The 24,149-nt window shown below is 35.5% G+C and overlaps 1 protein-coding gene across 1 annotated transcript in view; it reads right to left on the reverse strand.

Annotated features, from left to right (window-relative positions):
• The window catches only part of FBLN2 (fibulin 2), a 107,726-nt gene that overhangs the window by 18,976 nt on the left and 64,601 nt on the right, over window positions 1-24,149 (reverse strand). The window contains exons 5-10 of the mRNA XM_070933659.1: window positions 18,190-18,396; window positions 12,689-12,808; window positions 11,888-11,989; window positions 4,164-4,298; window positions 1,430-1,567; window positions 942-1,085 (exon numbers count right to left, since the gene is read on the reverse strand). Of these exons, the coding sequence (XP_070789760.1) occupies window positions 942-1,085; window positions 1,430-1,567; window positions 4,164-4,298; window positions 11,888-11,989; window positions 12,689-12,808; window positions 18,190-18,396 (846 nt within the window). The remainder of the gene's footprint in view (window positions 1-941; window positions 1,086-1,429; window positions 1,568-4,163; window positions 4,299-11,887; window positions 11,990-12,688; window positions 12,809-18,189; window positions 18,397-24,149) is intronic.

Below are 24,149 nucleotides of genomic sequence, written 5' to 3' on the forward strand. Positions count from 1 at the left end.
CAGCCCTGCACTAGAGAATTGCAGAATGATCTAAGAAAACAGACTAATGAGGAAAGATTTAATGTTTGGGATGTACTTACAAATACACATAGATAGCTTTTTGTCCCAGTGTACTTCACTGTAAAATGAATTGCACCAAATCTTGTTTTCATGCTAATGTCTCGTATCATTGTTTAAAACGATTGTTTTGGAACACACCATATTCACTTTATGTTACTTGCAAAGTTTATCTCTCATTGTTCATATATGATTTGGAGTCCATGTTCCTCAATGACCTTTTTATATACATCCATTTAAAAAAAACACCTTTTATTTTATTCCCATTCTCTGTGTTCTATAATAAAATTTACTGTTCCATAAAAGGGCATTTTCCATTATCCAGTGTATGACTGAATTATGCTTGCTTCAGTTTTTAGAAATCACAAGGAACAGAAGAAGCATGAATCACTAAAACATCTATACTATTGATGCATGTATGTGTCTTATATTAATTCATACAAAATAATTATTTTAGATTTTATTTCCCTTGTTGGCATTAACAAAGACAAGAGTAATTATTTTGGCAAACACTAGTATAAATGTCAACATTTCCTGATGAATAACATTGCCTAGTGAAAAGCAACAGCAATCAGTAACACTGTTCACTGCCAAGAATTTGGCAGACTTGTGTTTCTCACCTGTTGAGGTCTATTTTAAGATTAGCAGGTAGGCACTGTATATAACTCAATTTCTTTTGGATGGCAACTAAGGCCATCCATTGCAAGCCATAGAACTTTGAATGTACCTCTACCAGCACCACAGAGATTTGCAACAGATACTTTTATGTGTTGATTGGAATTCAGAACATGCATGTTTACAGAAATGTATCTTTGAAAATGAGATTAAAGAGAGATGGTTAATCTAACCGTATCTACAGACAGGTTCTTTAATCTGACTCTTACCAACACATCTGGTTCCATCTTCACTTGAATGATACCCCCTGCTGCATATTAAGAGATTCTTCTGACAAGTGTAAGACCCAACAGTATTGATGCAATTGAATCCAGCCTTACATGGCTCAGGAAGTGATGTACATTCATTAATGTCTGTGGAATAACAACAACAATATCCTTTACAAATATTAATATATTGCTATCAGTCTTTAACTTAATCAGCAACCCATTTTCCATCTGTTCTTCCTTTCCTGTTCATTTGGTCTTGATTTATTGTGCAATAAATTCCAGACTGATAGGGTTTTATTTAGCCCATGGTTAAAATTGCAATATTTCAAAAATCTAATATTTATTTTTTAGTTTATTGTATTTTAAAAGGAAATTAATTTAAGAGTGGGAAAACAGTATAACATTAAAGATGACTGAATGTAATTAAATGTACCGCAGGTGATAGAATAGCATCTGGAACTCATTAATTGAGGAATAGAAATACTCACCAACACAATTTCCCTCCGGATCTTGTAAAAATCCTTCCATGCATCGTTGCTTTGATTCACAGTAAAATGATCCTTTTGTATTTTGACATGCAAAGTTTATCTTGCAGCTGTGAGTTCCTCTTTCACATTCATCAATATCTTTTGAAAAAAAAAATGAAACAATTTAGCTATACCATTTCTAATACTCCTGTGGCATCTTTTGATTCATGTACATGTGTAATGTTTATAGAGAGCAATGCTACAATGCAAGATGCTATTAACATCTAATAGTAAATGTAAGATACTTTAAGGCAGCAATCATTCCTTTTCTAGCTTGACTCCATTTGGAAACAATATCTGCCATACTGATCTGTAAAAACCCTGGAAAATTATATGCAATCCATTTAAGGGAATTCAACAAAATAGGAAACCAGCCTTCTACATTTATAGTCAAATGTGGATGCAGAAATCCAAAGTCAGATACTTTTTGCACTTAAATACTAGTCATACTTGAATTCTTTTGTTTGTTATTCAAATTTCCAGATATCCTTGGTAAAAAAAATAAAGGATGAACAAATACCCTTTTATACTTAATATCCAAGCTCAAATGATCCTACTTTGAGAATAGGTCTCTGGAAGGATTCTAATTCTAGGAAAGGTAGAAGGAACAAGAAGAGGACAACCCGCAACAAGATGGATGGATTCAATTGGATTCAATGGTGAAAGGTGCACTCATATCAGTGGTGAGTTGCTTACGGTTCTGTCCGGTTCTATAGAACAGATAGTAAAACTGGTGGGAGGCTCTGCCCACCCACCACCACATCATCATCGGTGATCTGCACGTGTGCAGAAGTTCGCACCCGCTGTGAACCAGTAGTAAAGGTAAGTGGAACCCACCCCTGACTCATACATTCATTAATGTCAGTGGATTGAATATCAATACATTGCTATTGGTCTTTAATTTAATCAGCAACCCATCTTCCAGCTCTTCTTCTTTTCAGGGACAGAACATCATGGGGATTATTCATCTGTAGGGTTGTAGAGAAATGATGCTGACTTGATCGCACATAATCATAGTTTAATATGATAATATCACACACCAGAAGCAAAAGCATGGATGTGACAGCAAATAATTAGAAATCGCTTAATGTAATATAATGATTGCTTATTACAGACTCAGAGTCCAGGAGTTAACTGGAAAACCACACAGAAACCTGCTGTGTCATTTTTAATATGCTAGACTTAAAATCAAGTAGGATATGAAAAATGACTGCTGGATGCTTATAAATAAGGTAGTCATCATTTAGCAACCACAATTGGGAGTGGCAACTCAAGCCATTAAGCAAAATGGTTGCTAAATGAAACTGTGACTGTGCTCTTACTTCAAGTTTTCCTTTGCTTTGAACACCTGTGAACGTCATAAATGCAGGATTGGTCACAAAGTTATTTTTTTCATCCCCATTGTAACTATTAGTGGTCATTGTCTGAGATAGTTGCTAAATGAGGATTACTTGCACATAGGAAATCTGTATGTCAGAGTTGTCAAAATGTATTTTTTTAAAAAAAGCTTTGGAATGCTGACCACTCTCAAATATAACTTTTGTCCTCTAATAATACTTATATTATTCCAATACTTATATGGAAAATGTGAATGTAACAAAATCAGGGGTCAAACTACCTTCTCAACATCTCTAAACAAAATCAGTACCCACTGCTGGGAATGATTAAAATACTTAAAAAAAACCATCCCACAATATTTGCAAGTATCTGAAGTAGCAAGAAATAGTTTGAGTATTTCTTCTCATTGTTGCTTCAAAATGTTTGATCAAACATGGAAGGGAATAGCATACAGGTAATTGGCCCCACCAGTCTTTCTCCAAGGTGGGCTGTGTGTTAATTTATATACACAACATTAATTGTATGCTTCACAATTGAGATAATACCCATTAAGTCTAATTCTAAAATTACCTAGCTGTGCCTTTATTCAGGCCATTGAGTTAACTTAAAGAAGGGGTAGCAATTTTTGTTTCCTGAGAAAGCTTGAATTTTCAACAAAGTAAATCACTCTCACCAGTTGGGTCTTCTTGCATACAAAGACAATTGAAAGCATTGCAACAAGTAGGTAGCTATTATGATCGTTCCTTCTTTGTTTACACTATGAGAATAGTATCACAAATGTTTTGAGTATTCTGAATTAATGTCTAAGAATTTACAATCCCTGTTGTACTATATAAGAATTGATAATTACAAAGCAATTCTGTAGTGGAAGCATGGAAAATTTATAAAAGCACAATCAGTACTTCCCAAAATTTGGTAACGTGTACTCAGTGAGGTAAATAGATGCATTTTCCACTTTGTCTGGAAAATATCAAACAAAATTACAAGCTAAAATTGAGTGAATGGTTTTTCCCTGTATTATTATCAAAGCGTCAACAATGAATATTCAACTGCTACCGCAATATTGTGAGGAATATCTCTTTCACAACCATAAATTGTGTAAATCCTGTTCTGGGATCACAGACTGCTTTATATTGTTTTATTTAACAATTCATTTCTTTTACAAGATTGTGTTTTTTTGGGGGGGGTATTACACAAAATAATTCATTTAATTTCACGAAAACAATAAATTTAACTATAACTTTAAATTTCATTTCTTCAAAATCTGTATGTACTTCAGCTCAAGATTTTGACAAATAAGTTTACAAACTGCTTGAAAAAGCAGTGCTATTCATGCAAAAATAAATTCTAATCTTACCAACACATTCACCATCCCTAAATTCATATCCTGATTGGCAGCTGAGTTGTTGAAGACACGTAAATGATCCAATTGTATTGATACAATGTTCTCCTCTCTTGCAAGTATGAGTATCTGATACGCATTCATTAATATCTGTGAAAAGACCACATGCCAGCATATCATATCGCAAGGAATAGACCTTTTCAAATTTACTACAGCATGAGGGGAAACCCCATAAAGATATAGCAGAAATTATTTGTCCAGAAAGAAAAGTTTATATGATTGCATTTTTAAAATTTCTTGCCAATTTTACAGATATTTACACTATTTTAATTTATAGGGAACTCTAGGAGGTGTTCTACCTTTAATTTTGCTTTGAGTGAAGCATTCAGTCAAGGTCATTATGTAATTGCCTACTGCAATTGGACACAGAATTTTAAAAAGTATGAATGCAAGCACACATATTACATATAGAACAGTGATGGCTAACCTTTTTGCTGTCGCATGCCAAAAGCAGGGGGAGCATGGGGGGGAGCATGCACATGTGCCCACACCCATAATGCAATGCACCCCATGCATGCGCACGCAACCCCGCCTTTGGCACAGGATGGCATGGTGGGCCCAATAGGCCTGTTTTTCGCCCTCTCTAGGCTCCAGCGGCTTTCTTGGGGAGGGTGAAAATGGTCTTCCCCATAGCCCTCTGGAGGCCCTCCGGAGGCTGGAAATGGCCCGTTTCCGAAAAACGGGCCTTCCAGGCCCACCAGAAGTTGGGAAATGGGCTGTTTCTGGCCTCTGGAAGGCCTCCGAGGGGTGGGGGGTGGGGGTGAAAGCTGTTGTTTCCCTCCCCAGGCTCCTAGAAAGCCTTTAGAACCTGGGGAGTGCAAAAAAATGGGCCTTTTTCACCTCCCTGGAGGCCTTCTGGAGGCCAGAAACAGCCTGTTTCTCGACTTCCGGTGGGCCCAGAAGGCCCAAAAATCAGATGGCCAGCACGTGCATGCACGCTGGAGCTGAGTTAGGGCAATGCTCGTGTGCCCACCAATATGGCTCCATGTGCCACCTGTGGCACATGTGCCATAGGTTCACCATCATGGATATAGAATATTCCTAATTTATATAGCAAATATAATTCAATTTCACAAGAGAAGCAATCACTTGGTCACCACAGGACACAAAAGATATATATGAATAATGTAACAAAGCAACCAAGGAAGAACCACAGGAATGAGTAGGAAGGAAAAATTATGTTTTGAAGCTCATAAGAATAGCTTGTGTTATATGCTCAAGTAGGAACTGTAGTGAAAGCTTGACATTTGAAATGGAGCCTAAGCATTGCCATAATTTTGAATTAGATAGTATGTCTACAGTAGTATGTTTCATGCCCAGCATGTGTTAATGATAAATGAACTTTGTCTGTGATCATAGTGTGGCTGGCAGCATATGAGTTATTAGGTTGTATGGATCCTTATATATTTCACATTTTATTTTTCCAGCTTCCTGTATAATTTGCAATCCTAGAAATGTTTTATTGTTATCATTACATGCTGGGCATGAAGTATGCCCGCATGGTGGATATACAATCTAATTCAAAATTATGGCAATGATTAGGTTCCATTTCAAATGTCAAGCTCTCACCATGTCTACACATGAAGGACCTTAATTTGTAATACATATATAGCACAATTTGATATATAAGGGTAGGAACAGAAGAAGGCTGGGTCAGAGAAACTTTTCAGTTCTTTCCCTTTCATTTCTAAACCCTCAATCAATTTAATATATACTTCACATGCTACAATGGACACACCAAAAGTATGGGCCTGAGAAGGAAACATAATGTAGCTGATTATGCCTTCTCCTCAAACAAACTGTGCATCCAACAGCAATTTCACAGATAGAATAATTGTGGCTCAGTCCAACAACGTGTATCTGTAAGATAAAGTTAAAGGCAGAAAAGTAGTAGAAATCTCATTTAGCAGCAAGGAATAAAATAGGCAATCAAACACTGCAATCAAGAAAAGATACCAGGGCAGAAGAAACATCCTGTAATTCTATGAATGACCATACAAGAAAACAGAGAATCTTTAAGCAAGAATAACAGATTTCAGCTAAATAGAGCAAAACATTGCAGAGTAAGAAGTAGCTGGATAATAGAAACAATTATCTGATGATTATTGCCCTTTCTTGCTAGAGCTCTTCAAACAATGGAGAGGCATCCTGACACTTGGATTTCCTGCCCCAAGGAAAGGATCTTTCTCCATTCTGTTGTCTTTCAAGTCTATTAGAATTTTGATTCCCATTAGTACTCAACCAGCTGAACTGCAATGTCAAAGTATCTGGAAAGTACCAAGCAGGGAAAGGTTGACCTATAAGACTATCCTCCACAAGCCACGGTATTTGTCAAAAATCTTCAGAGATTACAGGTAAAAGAAAATAGAATGTACAGTGAATCCCTAAGTGACCTTGAATATTTAATCAAAACTCAAACGATATGGAAACAAGAAAACAGAGACGTGTCCAATTATTTTCTGCATCTGAAAGATTTATAAATAGTTTCTCCTGGGAAAAATGTACACGTCAAAGCAATTTCACAGGTTTTACTTGCATGTTGATTGATTTCAGCTGAATGCAGGGTCTTGGCTGGAGAGAGGAAATGCAAAATATGAACTTGTCTTCAGCAGAAAGGAAAATAAAAACCACAAACATCTCTATGAGGAACATTTTTCCATATCTTCAGTGTAAAATGAGCATACAACATTTCCAGTAATGCAAGCAGAAGCAAATTATGAAATACTTGGGAAAATAAAAGTTTAATTAAACGTTTAGAGAAAAGTTAGTTTCTAGTCTTGATTCTATGCCTGCTGACTCAACAGAGCTCATAATAGAATTATATCTTAATCACTTATAGTTACAACTTCCTTCAAATATTGTTATAGTTACAAATGAAGTATCACTGATTTACCACTTAGGACAGCACCTCTGAAAACTTCTGAAGAACAGCCAAGCACCCAGAAGATTGGAGAAGGCCTAGTTTTGCAATAATAATCCTTACTTCAAGTATTAGGTTCAGTTCTACTCACTCCAATTTAAAATAAACTGGAGCAAGTCTAGAGACAGGTTACCAAGATGGTGAAAGGACAGTGAATGACTTGCCTCTAGAAGTTGTAGAGGCTCCAACACTGGAAGAGTTTAGATATTGGACAACCATTTGTCTGGAAAGGTATAAGGTTTCCTGTTTGAGCAGGGGGTTAATTTGAAGACCTCTAAGGTAACTTCCAACTCTGTTATTCTGTTCTATCATTCTTGAAACCAAGTCTTACAAGGAATGGCTAAAAGACCTAGATATGTTTAGCTTGCAAAAGAGAAAGTTAAGAGGGAAATGGTGGGTTGCCATCAAATTACTGGAGGGCTGTCACATTGCTGAGGGTTCAGATTTATTCTCACTTGCTCCAAGGAGTAAGATTAGAACTAAGGTGATGAAGTTTCAAGGACACAGATACACACTAGGAAGAACTTGACAGCAAGAACTATCAATTAGTGTAAGAGATTATTGATCAGAGTGGTTTCTTTCTTTTCCTGGAGGTTTTCTAACAGAGGCTAGATAATAATCTATTGGAGAAGGTGTAATAAGTTTCACAAGGTGCCAGAACTGGGTTGGACCTCTTAGGCCCTTCCAACTTTAAGATTCTATGATAAATCTCCCATATTCCTTTCTATAAATTAACTAATAGTTCTGCTAATATTTTGAAACCCGAGCAGAGATTTTAAATTGACCCTTTTTAGATATTAAATAAATAGTTTTTCTAAGACCCACTCTGCATCCTTTAAACACTGCACCCTATAAACATCTGGATAATCAAGAGAAATATCAATGAAACTGTTTCTGAGTACTTGCAGGAATCTCTTACACATATTTATTTCACTTTCTCTAATGGGTTTTATTCAATTATGAATTAGAGATAGACTCATAGTAAGCTTTTCCACTGCATATTCTGGAATCAATTCTTGGCCAATTTTAACATATATGCACTTTCCTAAAGTTTTTTTATCACTGCTGGTTCCTCTCAGTTTACTTCTTATAGATTGGGAAAAGGGTAGAAATATGTTGTACAGGTAGTTTTCTGCAATAAGTACATTGCAGTCCAGAACAAAACTGTCCCTATCATTTCTTTGAAACTATCTCATATGGAGGAATTAATGTTGTCATGTTCTAGCCGAGCCATTCTATCATACATACATTTGCAACATACATGGTTAACGATGAGGTGGTAAGCAAACAACTTTACTCTGGTGACTCCAGAATATGGTGATAGAAAGATGTGCTTTGAGTCCACTCTGAATTCTCACTTAAAGAGAAACTTACTGTAGAAAGGTGTTAGGCTAGATGGATCAAAGGATCAAACCTCTGCAGTTATTTCTTTTGCTTTATATATCAACTGACTATTCTTCAGTTACAGTAGATAGAATGATAGGTTTAATAGGAGAGGCATATGTAAACTTGAAAGCATCTCCTGAAGGAAATATAGGACAGAAATCTTATAAGCAAACAAATAAACAAATTTCACTTGACACTTTCCAGAATTAATAGTGCCTACTGCCTATGCCAAATATCAAAACCTTTGTTTATTTAGCTGTGAGTTTCTCTACCTTGGCAACTTTAAGATATGTGGATGTCAGTTCCCAGATTTTGGGAACTGAAGTCCATAGATAAAGATGCCAAGGTTGAAAAACTCTGATCTAGCTGGACTCTTGGACTAGCAACATTTCTTCAGATTCTTAGACAAAGCTCCACCACTTTACCTGTCTCTTAGCTCTTGCAATCTTCTGTAAGCATAATGTATCATCTGCCTCAAACCACAGTCTTTTCCCAAAAAATGTGAATGAATCTCACAAAGAGAAGTCAATAGGGTGCTTTGTTCTATATCATTTGAGCAGAATGATATAGAACACACAGGGACACCTGCAAACACAACCCTACAGAATGAATGGTTATCTATGGTATACCCAAAGTTTCCAAAAATCCCATAGCAAGGACTTATTCAAAGGATAAGTCCTTTGAATGCTTAAGAGCATTCTAAGGATGCAAAAGAGATATTTATATATTGCACAAAGAGAGGATGACTTTTCCAACAGATTTGCTTCAATCAGAAATTCAGTAAATCAGAAATTCAATAAATCTATTAGTGAATGCTACTAGAATTTAAATCTTTTAACAATTTAACCCAGAAAAAGGAAAGAACAATAAACTTCTAAAATGATGAATTATGGAGACAAGAGTCTGTGACAGCAACTTGGACTATTAGTACACATCATCCATTTGTGGTTTACTACACACCCAAAAAATTAAATAAGGATGAAGAATAACAAATGTATTCCATGTGCCACAACACATACAACAGAGATAAACACACAATAATGTGATTTGTCACAAATATAGGAAGCCTATCACATGTTAAATTAAAACTAAAAAGAAGGATGTGGGGAAGGTAGTTTAACTATTAATGTGAAGAACACATTCCCTGTAAACTATCCAGTAAGATGGTAAAGGTCCTCATGTACACAGAGCATCATGCAAATGGGAGTGGTTGCTTCAAGACCTCTCTACTTAGATGAGTTGTAGTCTGTGGTTGCCATTTGGCTTTCTCTTTTGATATGTGAAAAGTACACCCTTTAGTACCCTGATCCAATCTTTATAAAAGCATACCTTGCTTATGCATATTTGGGCTACTTTGCTTTGTTTTTTTGGAGAAAACCATTACTATGAACTATGTATTCTTGCTTGAAGTTCATTCTTAATAGATAATGTCAGGCTCTAGATTGAAAGAAGCTTTAAATACCTGAACTTGCACTGCCCAAGAAGTGGACAAGTGCCAATCAGAAAGAGATTGTGGAGAATAAAAATCCTACAGTTGTTTTGTACCAATTCGCGTGTGTTACTCTTTAATGGGATAAATGGACATCAAGGCTGATCGTCATTAGCTTCTTTCCAGTCCTGGTTTGGGAAGCGAAGTGGCCAGGCAAAGAAGTCCTGCCCTAGCAAAACCCTAGCAAAGTCCTGCCCTGGAGATTTTAGAAGTCTCTTGCAAGCAACCACCTATAGGGCAAAATGGGGCATGGAATGGAAGAAAGACAATTACGTTGCTCTTTAGGCAATATGTAGAATTTCATTCCTGCACTTCACAGAAGCAATGGCCCAAAAACGTATGGGGCAAAAAAATAAAATCTAGTTTACAAATCTTAAAATAGGCTAACTCCCTCCCTCCATCTATAAATTTTGCTCACAGTTGGCAACTCAATTATGCCTGCATAGAAATGCCTCCTATTAACAGGAATTCCATCTGAGGGTTTTGTTAATTACTGAAAGCAAATGGAATGGTCAAGGAAAGAGCAACCCTTTGGGATCTCAGTGTTCTTTAAGAATTTAATTTCTCCAGACACTTGCAGGTCTATTGCCTCTCTTGGGTTGGCCTAAATTATTTGCAGTCCAGAGCCAATGGTTCACAATTGCTATTGCCTAAAAGCCTGACTAACTACTTCCTTTAGCTATTCGGTCACCAGAACCAAAATTATAGACAACCAGTATACTGATGCTAAATGCAAACAGTTTCTACACCAAGGAAATGTATAATAGCTTTCGTTGACATAACAAGTACACCGATTCTCCCACCCTGCAGCAGGAATCATACTGGTATTAGCTATCTGCTACACTGAGCTTCATTGGCTGAAAAGCAGGATAATGTAATAAATAACAATACAATATAGGAACCATTTCCACATTTCAAAATTACCTTGTAGCACAGAGCCATAAACCAAGAACACCAATAATGTTAACATAAGCCAGAAATGTTATGAGATTTTACTAATACTATTAAACTGTCAGAACAAGAGTTAAAGTACCACAAAGTTAGTCCAAGTTTTATAATGTATCTATGGATATGTACACTTTTAACATTAAAAGCAGGAAAAGTAAAATTGTGTAAATAAAACCGCTTGGATGTTGTTGGGGATTTTTTTTTGCTGATGTTTCATTACCAAACTAGGTAACATTACATGTGCTAAAAGGGAGTGGGGTTTGCTATCTGTTTATATATAGTAGCTTGCCCTATGAGTGTTGGTGGGAGTGTTGCTGTTCCAAAGAATTACCAAGAAGAAACTTTAGCAGAAGTACAATATTACATTGATTTTAATGTCATATTTTACATTTTCAGTACATTTATAGCCAAATCCCATGTACGGATACGTTGGGAGTGAAGATGAAAAGTAGCTCTTCCACAGGCTTTTAAGAAGATGAAACCTGCCCATTCAAAGAGGAGTTTAATTAACCCTTTCTTGCAACTGAAACCTTCCCATGTTTTCTTATTACACAATATCCATTAAGGACAGATACATGGAATAAGTGTTTCTTGCCTTTCCATGAGCTATGCTAGGAGACGGCCATATGGAAGCACCCTACGAATTATGCAAAATTGAATTGAATATTTTGCCCAGTGAAGGAACTAACTTTCATAGTGTGACCAGTTAGAATATGCAATGCATCCGGAGAATTGTAAGTGAAGATAAAGCATATGCTTGAATTGTTTTACAACTATTTGTAAAACAAATAGACCAACAACTGATTTAGAGATATAATATGTAAGCTTTATAGGGATATTTATCTTTTCGAGTAAATAAAATAATAGAACCATTCTGACAGTGTCTAAAGTTCCTTCAGTAGGTAGAAGTAAGGATTTTGATTTCAACAAACTTACCTTCACAGGAAACACCATCTGACAGGAGAACAAAGCCAAGTGAACAAGAACACACAATTTCCCCTTCCACCATATTACAAATGTGCTTGCAGGGACCATTATCTGGGAAACACAATATTTCAAAACACGTTAAAAACAATTAAAGTGAATTCCTTTTATATTATAATTATATCCTGGTCATCACCTCAGAAAGAAAATATGCAAATAAACCACATACCCTCATATGCTGAATCATTCTTTAGAATCTTTCTTTTTTGGTAAGCACACCTGAGCTAAGCTTATCTATGAGGCTGAAATTACTACACACAGCTGTGTTGCACAAACAACTCTAAACAGCTAATATTAAATAACCTTGAGTTTTCAAGTTAACCTCCAATTATGCAGCACATTATCCTATGAGCTTCTTTTTTCCTTTTTTGTCAACCTACTGGAAGCTGTTTGGACTAGCATTGAAATAAAAATGGCCAAGGAAGCTTTTAATGATTTTCAAACACATGAAAAACAATATATAGAGTTGTTTGTTCTATGAAATGGGTGGCTATGTACAGTAAATTAGATGATAGATAGATAGATAGATAGATAGATAGATAGATAGATAGATAGATAGATAGATAGATAGATAGATACCATGTTTCCCCTAAAATAAGACCCTGTCTTATATTTCTTTGAACCCTGAAATAAGTGCTCAGCCTTATTGCCATGCGCTCAAAAGCCTGATTGGGCTTATTATCAGGGGATGTCTTATTTTGGAGAAACAGGGTAGATAGATAATACTTATCTCCTGTTCTCAATTAGACATACCTTTACATTTATCTTGTTCTACTTGTAAAGTGTTGTTGGTTGCAGGTTGAATATTTAAAGCTTCTGGAGCTGGAGTGGCTTTCTCCTCTAAGGCAGTATTTTGTGCATCATCTTCAAAATCTAAAAAAGTATATATTACAGAAATATTTTAATTACATTCTTTTATATCTTTATATTTCCAAAAAAGGTTTTCTTTGGAATATACAAATAACTCTATAGTTTATTGGGAAACATAGTAATTAAACTCTCCCACCTTGTGAGATACACAAAGAAATAAGACAGGATGCCTACTGTCTCATCTCTTGTTCATTTTGATCCTTGAAATATTAAATATAAGAAAAGAAGTGGGATATGGGTGTAAAGTTTTAAAAATAAATTTATAAGTCAAGGGCTCTTGCAGATGACTTGGTCTTGATTTTGGAAGATCCTTTAAGGGAAATTGGAACATTAAAGGGAAAATTAAAAGAAGTTGGTACACCAGCTGGTTTTAAAATTTATAAACAAAAAAATGAACATTTTAACAAAAATATGAAAATAAGGAATTGAACAGAATTGTTGAATAAAACAGATTTTCAGATGGAGAAGAAAATAAAATAGGCAAGTATCACCATGACAAATATTTTAAAAGGTAAATGTTTCCCCTGTCCAGTCATATCCAACTCTAATTGTTGTGCTATTTCAAAATAACTATGGTAAGAGATGGAATGAAATTAAAATGTTAAGATGGGAGAAACTACAACTGTCATTTGCTGGGGATAATTTCTATGATTTAGACAGTGCCAAAAGGATATATCTAAGTTTGTATGGCAAGGGAAAAAAACCATGAGTTAAATACCAGATGTTACAAGATGCAAAGGACATTGATACATATCACTAGAGAAATTGTCTAGTGTATAAAGGCACTTCAAATTTATGTTGGAAATGTGAACAAGAAAAGCATATATCACTCTCATACTGAAAGAAGTTTCAGACTTACAACAGATAAAAAACTACAGACTGATATCCTTATTGAATGCTGACTATAAAATATATGCCTCAATAATTGCAGAAAGACTAAAAAGGTTCCTAAATCAATTTATACATTCAGAACAAAATGGATTTTTACCTAAGAGACAAATTAAAGACAATATGAGAATAATTTTAAATACACTGGAGTACTACGAAGCATATCCAGGGAACCAAATGTTTTTCTAGATGCACAGAAAGCATTTGACAATGTGAAATGGCAATTTATGCTAGCACAATCAAAAGATATGGATTTTGGGGAGAGATTTATTAACATGATTAAGGCACTGTATTATAAGCAAACAGCAAAGTTGAAGGTAAATGGAGATATGACTGAGAAGGTTAACATTTAAAAAGGTACAAGACAAGGATGCCCCTTGTCTCCCCTATTATTCATATTGACACTGGGAGTATTAAACAGAAATATTAGACAAGATATTGAGATAAAAGGTATGGAAATAAAAAAGGAAAAATATAAACTACAGGCATTATCTTCCTTAATAGTTACACATCTTGCTGTCAGATAGATCCCTATGTCAGGGTTCCGACGGATGCCTGGAATGCTTTATGAGTTGACACCCTAAGAATTTTACTTTCTTAGTAATCTGGATAACTATTCTCTTCATTAACTCTTTTTTCTGCATGTCTGTAACATTTTTAACTAATATCTTAGTTTGCTCTTTATTTAATTTCAATCCTGCTACTTCTGGATCTTCCAGAATAAAAACTAAATCTGACCACAAGATGTGTAACTATTAAGGAAGATAATTATTATAAACTGATGCAACAAATTAAAGCAGATTTGGAGAAATGGAAAAATCTGCAATTATCACTGATAGGACTAGACTAGACTAGACTAGACTAGACTAGACTAGACTAGACTGGAATAGAATAGAATAGAATAGAATAGAATAGAATAGAATAGAATAGAATAGAATAGAATAGAATAGAATAGAATAGAATAACAGAGTTGGAAGGGACCTTGGAGATCTTCTAGTCCAACCACCTGCCCACGCAGGAAAACCTACACCACTTCAGACAAATGGTTATCCAACATCATCTTAAAAGAATAGCTACAATAAAAATGAATATTACTATAGTGGGAAACAGTCTTGTGCAAGTCCCATTGAAACAATTTAAGAACAATCAATTTTCTTGGACAGTTTCCATTCACAGCATCAACTTGTGCCAAAGACCATTTTGCTGTTTGTGCTAGGACAATCAGAACTGGAATGCCAAAATATTGATGGGAACAAAGAGATACAAAGAACTCTAACCTCCTGCTACCATCTAATGTTCTCCAATTTTTTTACAGATAGGAAAGACCAAGAGTTCCCAAACTTTGTCTGCCATGCCATTCTAACCATAAGAAATGATCTGACATACCCCAGTGAATAAAAGGTCACAGAATAAAAGATCATATCAGATCATATCTTTAGTAGGACTCCTGCTGTTAGATGGGGTCCCTCTGTTAGCTGTCCAGGCAGAGCAGGAGCAAAGCAAAAGCCATACAAAACTGAATCACTGTTAGAACACATAGCTAGGGGTGGGGCGGTCCTTTAATAGACTTTGTGCTTGGAGCAACACCTTCTGCTGCTCCTCCAATCTGCCCAATGTGATCCTCCCAAAATCAAGGTTCTTGCGATTAGTGTCATTCCCCCCCTTTTCCAAATGGAGGTGACACACTGTGTTAAGTACATTCCTGTTCCAGGCAGGTCAAGCCCAGGACCTTTTCTACTTTTTTTTTTTTTTTTTTGCAAACTTTGTCCACTTGGTTTGGTATCTGCTGCTGGATACTGAATCAAGTAATTGGGGAGGCTCCCACTGCAGGTCCTTCCTATAGCTCCCAACACTGATAAAACTGGAGGAATGAAGTGTGGGGTTAGCATAGCACAACAGGGGATGAATAAACAGGTTATACATGGTGGTGATAGCTTTGGATTTTTCCATTCCTCTGTTAACTACTATATTACTGAGATTACTATACCTATTTCAAACAATTCTGATAGAATTGGGGAAAAAATATTTCAAGGAACTCAATAATGTAATATTAAAATATATCTGGCAAGGGAAAAAAAGCCAGAATAAACCTAAAAACGTTGCAGGATTCGAGAAATAGAGGAGGCTTTGGGCTACCCAATTGGGACTTGTACTGCGGTACTCACATGGGTGAAAGAATGGATTGTATTGAGGCATATAAGACTATTGACTTTGGAGAGGCATGATTTGCAATTGAGCTGGCATGCCTTCTTGTGGTATCGGAAAAATAAAATACATGGTTCCTTTCAAAGACATTACATTAGGAATATTAACTGCAGCTAGAATTGTATTTGCACAAAATTGGAAAAGTGAAGAATAATTAGCAAGATTTTGATTCAGTGCAAAATGGACAGTCTGTTAGCCATGTGTTGCATCTTATTTTTACCATTCTATCCCATCTCTACAAATTCAGTGGAAGGAAAGCAGAGGTTTAAGATAGTACTTTCCTATATTTTCTTCTCTTCTCTGAAAAAGGATTGAAATCATTGCATTGAACAAGGTACAGAGTTTTCAGGTGGATTCTACTTTTCAACAGTATTTGCACAAGTGACTTCATAAGTAAGGATTCTCTTACCCTTAATTATTTCTACTGGGTTAATTTTGAGGGTTTGTGTTTGTGCTCAATATATTCATGGGATAGAATCTGTTCAACATGCTAAGCTTAAATATGGTTTGGTTAGGTTCTGATTGACTCTGAATAGAATCTCTCATTCACTCCATAGCATTTTTAATACCTCCTTTCTCCTTGTGCTATTTACTAACAGAAAAACTCAAAAGAAACTAATCCATTTGCAGACCTAGGCTACATGAAATATATAGTTCTTCCATTTCCATGTTTCTTTCCCCCTTTTTTAATTTCCATGTTCAGTGGAGCACCATACTGAAGCAGTACGATGATGCTTAGCTGAGATTACTAATGCACAATTCAATAATCTCATGACATATGCTGTGTTTATTTCTCTATTAGTTGGGAGAAAAAAGACATTTGAAGTGTCAATTTAAACTCTTTATCAGCTTATATATGAGCCTGATGGTTGTCCTGGAAATGCTCATGTGTTTTGGACTTTACTTTTTTACCAATGTGATTATTTGCATACTTTCAGCAGGATTGGGGGAGAATTTTACTTGGTTCTCATTTTAATATTTATCTACCCAATTTGCATCCTGCAAATTACAACATAAACCAGAATGCAGTTATAATTTGCTCTTGCACTTCTACAGCTTTTGAAATGTAGATCTCTGATTTTTAAAGCATATATAAAATATATAGTTTTAAAAAGATATGTAAAGTTATACATAAGTTGTACAAAATACCATACACTATAAAATATATTATTGCAGGGAGCTGCTTGTAAAACTATTTGTATTAGGAAAAGCATATAAATATTATGAGGCCTGACAAATTGAAAATACAAATTGTCATGCAGTTTTTTCCTTAAAAAAAAAAAATCAGAAACACTCAGAAGGGGAAAAGTGATAATTTGTGCCTCACAGTGCAGAAAGTGAACTATCTACTTATTCTACTTTATAAAGATAAGATGTATAAAGGTAGGATTTATAAAGATTTACACAGTGGTGGGATTCTAATAATTTAACAACTGGTTCTCTGCCCTAATGATCAGCTGGTAGGCATGGCTCGGTGGTCATGTGACTGTGTGGGTGTGGCCAGCTCAACATCGTTGACATTGATGGGTGCTTCACCTTAGCTGTTACAATGTAATAAGGGTTAACCAGAGAGGCAGTTTCTGTAAGCAGGGCAATAAAGATTAGGCTAGAAACAACACCAGAATGTTTCCTTCCTGCCTTCCTTACAGGATTAGCCCTGTAAAGTGGGAAAAAAAACAAAATAAGATTTCTTCCAACAACCAGTTCTCCGAACTGCTTAGAAAGTTAACAACTGGTTCTCCTGAATAGGTGCGAACTTGCTGAATCCCGCCACTGGATTTACATTTAGAACATTGGAAATATCTATAAATGTGAATTAAATTTGGAAGATATACAGGTAGTCCTCCGCTTAACAACCATTTGTTTAGTGACCATTCAAAATTGCAAAAGCACTGAAAAAAGGAACCTATGACTGATCATTTAGCAGCATACCCATGGTCACATGATCAAAATTACAGCATTTGGCAATTGGCATGTATTTATGACCAGTATGTGTTTATTGCCATATGCAAGTCTCCCAGCCAGCTTCTGATTGTTGTAAGTTGAGGGCTACCTGTGATATTTGAAGCATTATGTAATATCTCATCTTTGTAAGAGCAAAGATAAAGGTGATAAAACACACAAACAAAAAAGTGTTCAGGATCAAAGTTCACCAAATACTTAAGTCGCTAAATTATGAATATGTTTAGAAACAAACGGGTACTTCATTAATGAAGGAACACTAACTATGAAAGTAATGTTGTTATAGTTAGGTCCAACATACATATTCTTACCTGGGTTTATATTCTCACCTGGATTGCAGCTGAGTCCATCATCTTGCAAAGTAAAGCTTGGGAAACATGAGCACTTGTAGGACCCCACAGTGTTGATGCAGAGGTGTTGACAAAGCTCTCCTGGGTAGGCAAGGCACTCATCCTGGTCATCCCCAGGCAGGCTGTTTGACATTTCAGCTTCATGACTAATTGACAAGGCTTCATGGCGATCCTCTCTCTCTGTCACTGACAACATTCCTTAGTTATCAACTGAGATGAGAATTCATGGAAAACAGTCTATGCATATTATATGACTATGTGTAGGGGACTATGATAACAAAAAAATAACTTCTTCTACAGGATGGTTTAAGATACCTCTGAATAATAATGGACACAGTACTACAGATGACAGGGGATTCTCAATGGGCATAGATAATTTGATCTTCATCCAGTTGAAGATTCTTGTCAACAGCTCTTGCCTCCTCCTGAGTGCCCTGGGGCAGCTTTTTCCTTGACAATGCCCCCACTCCCAAGGCAAATAATCACTGTCAGCCCTGTCATTTTATCTTACTGAGCCTACCCATATAAGCCTGCAGAGGATAAGAAGGATGCAGGAGGCCTGCTAGACAGCCAAGTGATGGATCCCAAGAGTTCTTATTTGTGGCACCCCATATTGCAAAAATGCTACATGATAGGCAAAGGTGTAGGATAAGACACTGACGCATGAATTAAGATTTGCAAGAGGTCAGAGGTTTTATGCATACAGAACAACTTTATCTATCTGTCATTTATCTATCCGTCTTACTAGAGAGCTAGAGAGCCATAAAATTTCTACACCACCTGTACCATGGTTTACAAATAAAGATTATTAAGATAATCACAAAGCAGAGGTCAGTTTGTAAAAAAAAAAAAAAAGGTTCATATTCAATGAATTATATAACATGTAACAGTGATTTCCAAAATTAGCTTCACTTGCAACAGAGGCAGAACAGAAAAAATGAAATATATATGGAGGAAAAAAAAGTTTTGCTTTTAATGGTAAACATCTTTTTTTTTCAAGTTCAGGTTACAAGCTTGCAAGCTCTGGACAAGCTCAAAACATGCCGAAACATTAACACATGGGATAAATTAGCTCTTCTGTTTTCATTGCTATGAGTTGGAGGGGGAAGGGAAACTAAAGGGTAAGCATTATTGATCTAGTAAACCGGCAGGAAGAAAAACTCAGAGAGGAGAGCTGAACTTTAAAATGCCCATTGATTAAAAGCAATTGCTTCAGTTCTAAGTACACAGTTCATTTGGCCAGCAAATACAGAGGGCAAACGGAAGAAGGAAAATTGATTTTCCTCTGGTCATACACAACAGGCAGTGGCCCATAGAAATTTCACCATCTTCTGATTGAGCTGATTGTACTTTTGCTTTTCAGATTTAAAACAAGTGAGTTTATAAATGATAAGAACTCACAGCTGTTTTGTGTTTGTGTTCCTATCCATGTGTACATGCGTATGCAAGGGTGTCATGGAAAGGTTCACAATTTTTTCCAGATGGTTGGTAGCTGCATTTGATCTATGATTAGTATACCGGGGAGTATACTCAATTTTATTTATCAAAAAATATAATGATTACTCTCTATTGCATATTTCATAATTTTACATTTCTGTCTCACTAAGAAGTATAGTTTTGTGATACTTCTAAGAGGAGCCCCAAAGTTTTCAAAGATAGCAAAAAGCCTTGGAGCTTCAGGTTGTCTCTGACATAAAAAAAGTGATGCTTTCTTTTAAAGCTTTTATATCACACTACCCTGAATTGATGTAATCTAGATGTGTTGTAATACAACTTCTGTCTTCATTGGTCAAGAAAGTAATTAGCGTAGATGACATGAGCTAAGACAGAACTGCTGGTGGAAATAACGAAAGCAGATAAAGCTCTGATTTTTTTAAAAAAAAAGTTTGCTCAAATCATGAAGAATATGAAATAGAGGGACCCACCCATAAAAACCCAAGGTTAATCTAGCACTGTTCCCTCTGCTCAAAAGTCATTCTTATGACTTCATGTCAAAAACTACCTGGTTTATTATTAGAAACAGAAAAACAATCTTTTTTAAAAAAAAATGAGTAACATGACAATTTACTAATTTTTCTAGACCACCATTTACCCAAAACAACCCACAAAGGAGTATTTTTGCCTAGAGCGTAAACTCCACCATCAGTCACCCCCCAAACATTGAATAAATCAAAGCAGTAAGCAATATTAATAAGCAATAAGCAACAGAATCAAAATAATTCTTGTATTTTTGGTATAAGGACAAGGCATCCCAGGGCAAATATGACACAGCTAACAAAAAGGTCCTGTTTCTCATTACTTCGAATCTAGGCAAGTTCCATTTGCTGGTGAACCAGCAAAAGGATTCTGAACTTATCCATGTAGGTATCTTGCCTCAATTCCAGATAAGCAATCACAATATAGATCACAGTTCATACTTTCAGCCAATAGTCTTTTACTATCTTAGCTTTTAAAAATACATAATGGCTGCTGTTTGCGTGCAACTTTCAATTACCATGTTTTAATTTAATTTAATTTAGTTCAGTTTCATTTAATTGGAGAGTGTTTGCAGATTTTTAATTAGGGAAAGATGAACCCTATCAGATTTCATTTGATGCAAACATCTAAGCCACTGAGAAGTCCAGTGGAAACTGAACAGCTAAATTTGCTCCTAATGGAATTCATGCTTGAATACTTTTACAGCTCTACTTTTTTGTTGGTTGTGCTTTTGGTTTGTGGTGTTTCTTAAATTTCATAGTTAATTATATAAAAAAAATAGAAGCCTTGAGGGAAAAATGAACTTTTTGAGACTGGGATAAAAAATATTCAATATATTTTAAAAGAAAGTTGAAGCAAGAGGAATCCAATGAAATCTTGTTTCTTGGAATTTGGATACCTGTCTCGATTCAATGATATATCATGTCTTGGCTTAAAATGACATTATAGCAAAAGTCATTTCTGCTCAGATTTCTATCCAGTTTCTATAGGAGCCTACTCCTTAGCTGTACCTTTTCACTTCAAATAGCTCCCACAAAGTTCTGGATGACTGCCAACCAAATGTTTCTCTCTCCCTAGATGCAATTCCTCTGTGCAGGTCATATGGTTTTTTGGATTATCCCTTAATTTGAGGGACAATGATATAGGAATCAAAATAGTGCATGCATAGAGGAAATGAGAAATAACTAAGGATGAAATTCTTCCCACCATACTCCATATAAGAGCCAGCTTGGTGCAGTGGTTAAAGCACTGGTCTAGAGACAGAGATTTCCATTCCCACCTTAGACACAAAGCCAGTTTGGGGGCGGGGTGTGTGTGTGGACTTTAGGCCAGTCACTTTCTCTCAGCTCTAGGAAGGATGCAATGGCAAACTATTTTTAAAAAATCTTGTCAAGAAAATTGCCAGGACTAATTCATACAATTGCCAGGAGTCAATACTAACTTAAATTCTCAAAATACTCCATATGTAGTACATGCAGATATTTCAGTATTTCCCCTTAATTTTTGGTTTTCAGACAATGTGCAAATGCCTATTTATAGTTAATCCACAAAGTCTGGTATGTAAAAGAAAAAAAACTTCAGCATAGCTGTTGTTTCTTTCCAAACTGCAATAGCTCTATTTTTCTTTCATGTACCTTTGATTTTCCATAGCATAAGTGACTCCCTTTTCTTGAATTTCATCACATTCATTTAGGAGCTTATTTTGTTAGTAGGTATATTTACCATGAAAATGACACACACATTTAAAGTAACTTTATTTTAAGCCTTCCAGTTTTTCTATACGCTAGCTCACTCTCTTTAAAAAATGAAATGCATAATTCTTTCTACAACATTATTTCTGGAATAGATTTTTCTATATTACATGACTGGGTCCTGTTTTATTTAAAACCTAATTAAATGTCAAAAACAATAATGTACTTCATTAATTATTGTCTACCTCTAGAAATATAATTTATGGAACATTCATGTAAAATAATTTAATTATACCCATATAACCTCTATAGGAAAAATGGGCATGTTCCAATCTTCTGTTGTAACTATTGAAAAGACTACATCTATCATTTATCATAGCGGATGTAATTTGACACAAAATAATGACATCTTTCCACTTATTAAACCCAGAAATAATCCATTGGTGACTCAGATCCACACATAAGGCAAATGTGTATTTCCCCCATGGATTGAATAATTAAAAGATGCCAAATATGTATTCTTTATTTGTATGCAATTGTTGCTATGTCCAGTCAGGAAAGAAATTGGCTGCAGTTACTAGAAATAATAGTTATTTCTCAACTGAGAACAGCCCGAGAGGGTCTACTTTGAAGGTTCTATTGACTTCATAAGAACTTCTATGGCTATGTTTTAGCCATGTAACAAAATTACTATACTGGTGAAATGCCGGCCACTGAGTCTAAAAGCCAGATGGATCATGTATTATAGCATCCTCAAAGTGCGGAAAATAATTTGATACACCCAGCATGCCAATATGGTGCTATGGTCTTCTTCTGTAATAGGATCACCATCCATAAGTGATGGATGTTATGCAGAATCCCCCTTTCTTCTTTCAACTGTACCAAGGAAAGCGTGTTTCTTAAATTTAGATTCATTTTATGATAAAAATGACACTTTAAAATATTATATTGTCCTGCTCTATTAATTCCATGTTAGTGACTACACTATAAAAATTATACTATCCATATCTGTCCTATGATAGGTTTTTCCCTACATTCAGTGTAGTAAAATGGATTAAGAACTTTTTAAAAATACTATTATATCTGAGCACATTGGATATATGTTTTTATATTATCTAGCTTTACAAACTAATTGAACATCTTTCTGTTTAACAAGAAAAGTATATCATGCATGGCTATAAGGTACACTTCAACTTTAAAACTCTTTTCGATTATGCATTCACCTGCATAATTTTCTAATTAATAATGAAAAAGGCCAGGGCGTACCTACTGTCTTCTTTGGAAGGTTGCTTCTTTTTTTAAAAGATGTGTTTCTGTTCTTAATGATTTTGTTATAAAATTCAAAACTGCCATTTGCTAATAAATATCTTGAAAAAGAGAGGTGCAAATATCTTGCCTTTATCAAGATTTTTTTCCATTTGATGTATCCATATTTTTCAGACTATAAGACGCACCAGAGTATAAGATGCACCTTAGTTTTTGGGGAAGAAAATAAGAAAAATAAGCTGATTGGCGGGTAGATCGGCCTCCCAGAATACCCCCAATCAGCTGTTCCCAGAGGTGAATTTTAGCAACAGGTTCGTTGGTTGTGAGCTCTGCGCCTTGCTTTTTCAGCCTCTGAAACCTCCAATTCAGAGGTTTTTTTTTCTGAACCTCCATTTCAGAGGCTTTTTTTCTGAAGCTTTTATTCAGAGGCTTTTTTTTCTGAAGTTCAGTTTCAGAGGCTTCAGAACCCATTTGAGAGGCTGGGTGCGGCTACATTCGGAATATAAAATGCACCCAGATTTTCACCCTCTTTTTGGGGGGGAAAAGGTGTATCTTATACTCCAAATAATACAGTATATACTCTACGAAAGGAAAATCATGAACTTTATTTAAGTAAGCATTCTTTATGTAGAAGTCTCCATATCAAATATGGAACCATCTCTATCACATAATACCTACTGTATATATTTATATGTTTTAATATCTCTTTGATTTCAGAAGAATCCAACCTCAGCAAGCTCCCTAGTATATATGGGCAGCACATGATATAGGATAACAATTGCATCATGAAACAAATAGGATTATATACATTGCCCTGACTTTTTTGTTAAAAACTTGCTGACTTCTCCATAAGTGTCTTTCAAAAACCATTTAGAAGAAATAGAAACAGAATCACATTTTGCACAAAGAAACATTGCTATAGAAGTTAAAAGTCACCTGTATTTCTGGGATCTGATTTGCCAAAAAGAAAACAGGTTGCTTTGGTAACAAATGCAGTATTTTGTG

Source organism: Pituophis catenifer, unplaced genomic scaffold (assembly GCF_029215685.1).
Source record: "Pituophis catenifer annectens isolate HBS135680 unplaced genomic scaffold, rPitCat1.0.hap2 SCAF_2, whole genome shotgun sequence".
In the NCBI taxonomy this organism is placed as follows: domain Eukaryota; kingdom Metazoa; phylum Chordata; class Lepidosauria; order Squamata; family Colubridae; genus Pituophis; species Pituophis catenifer.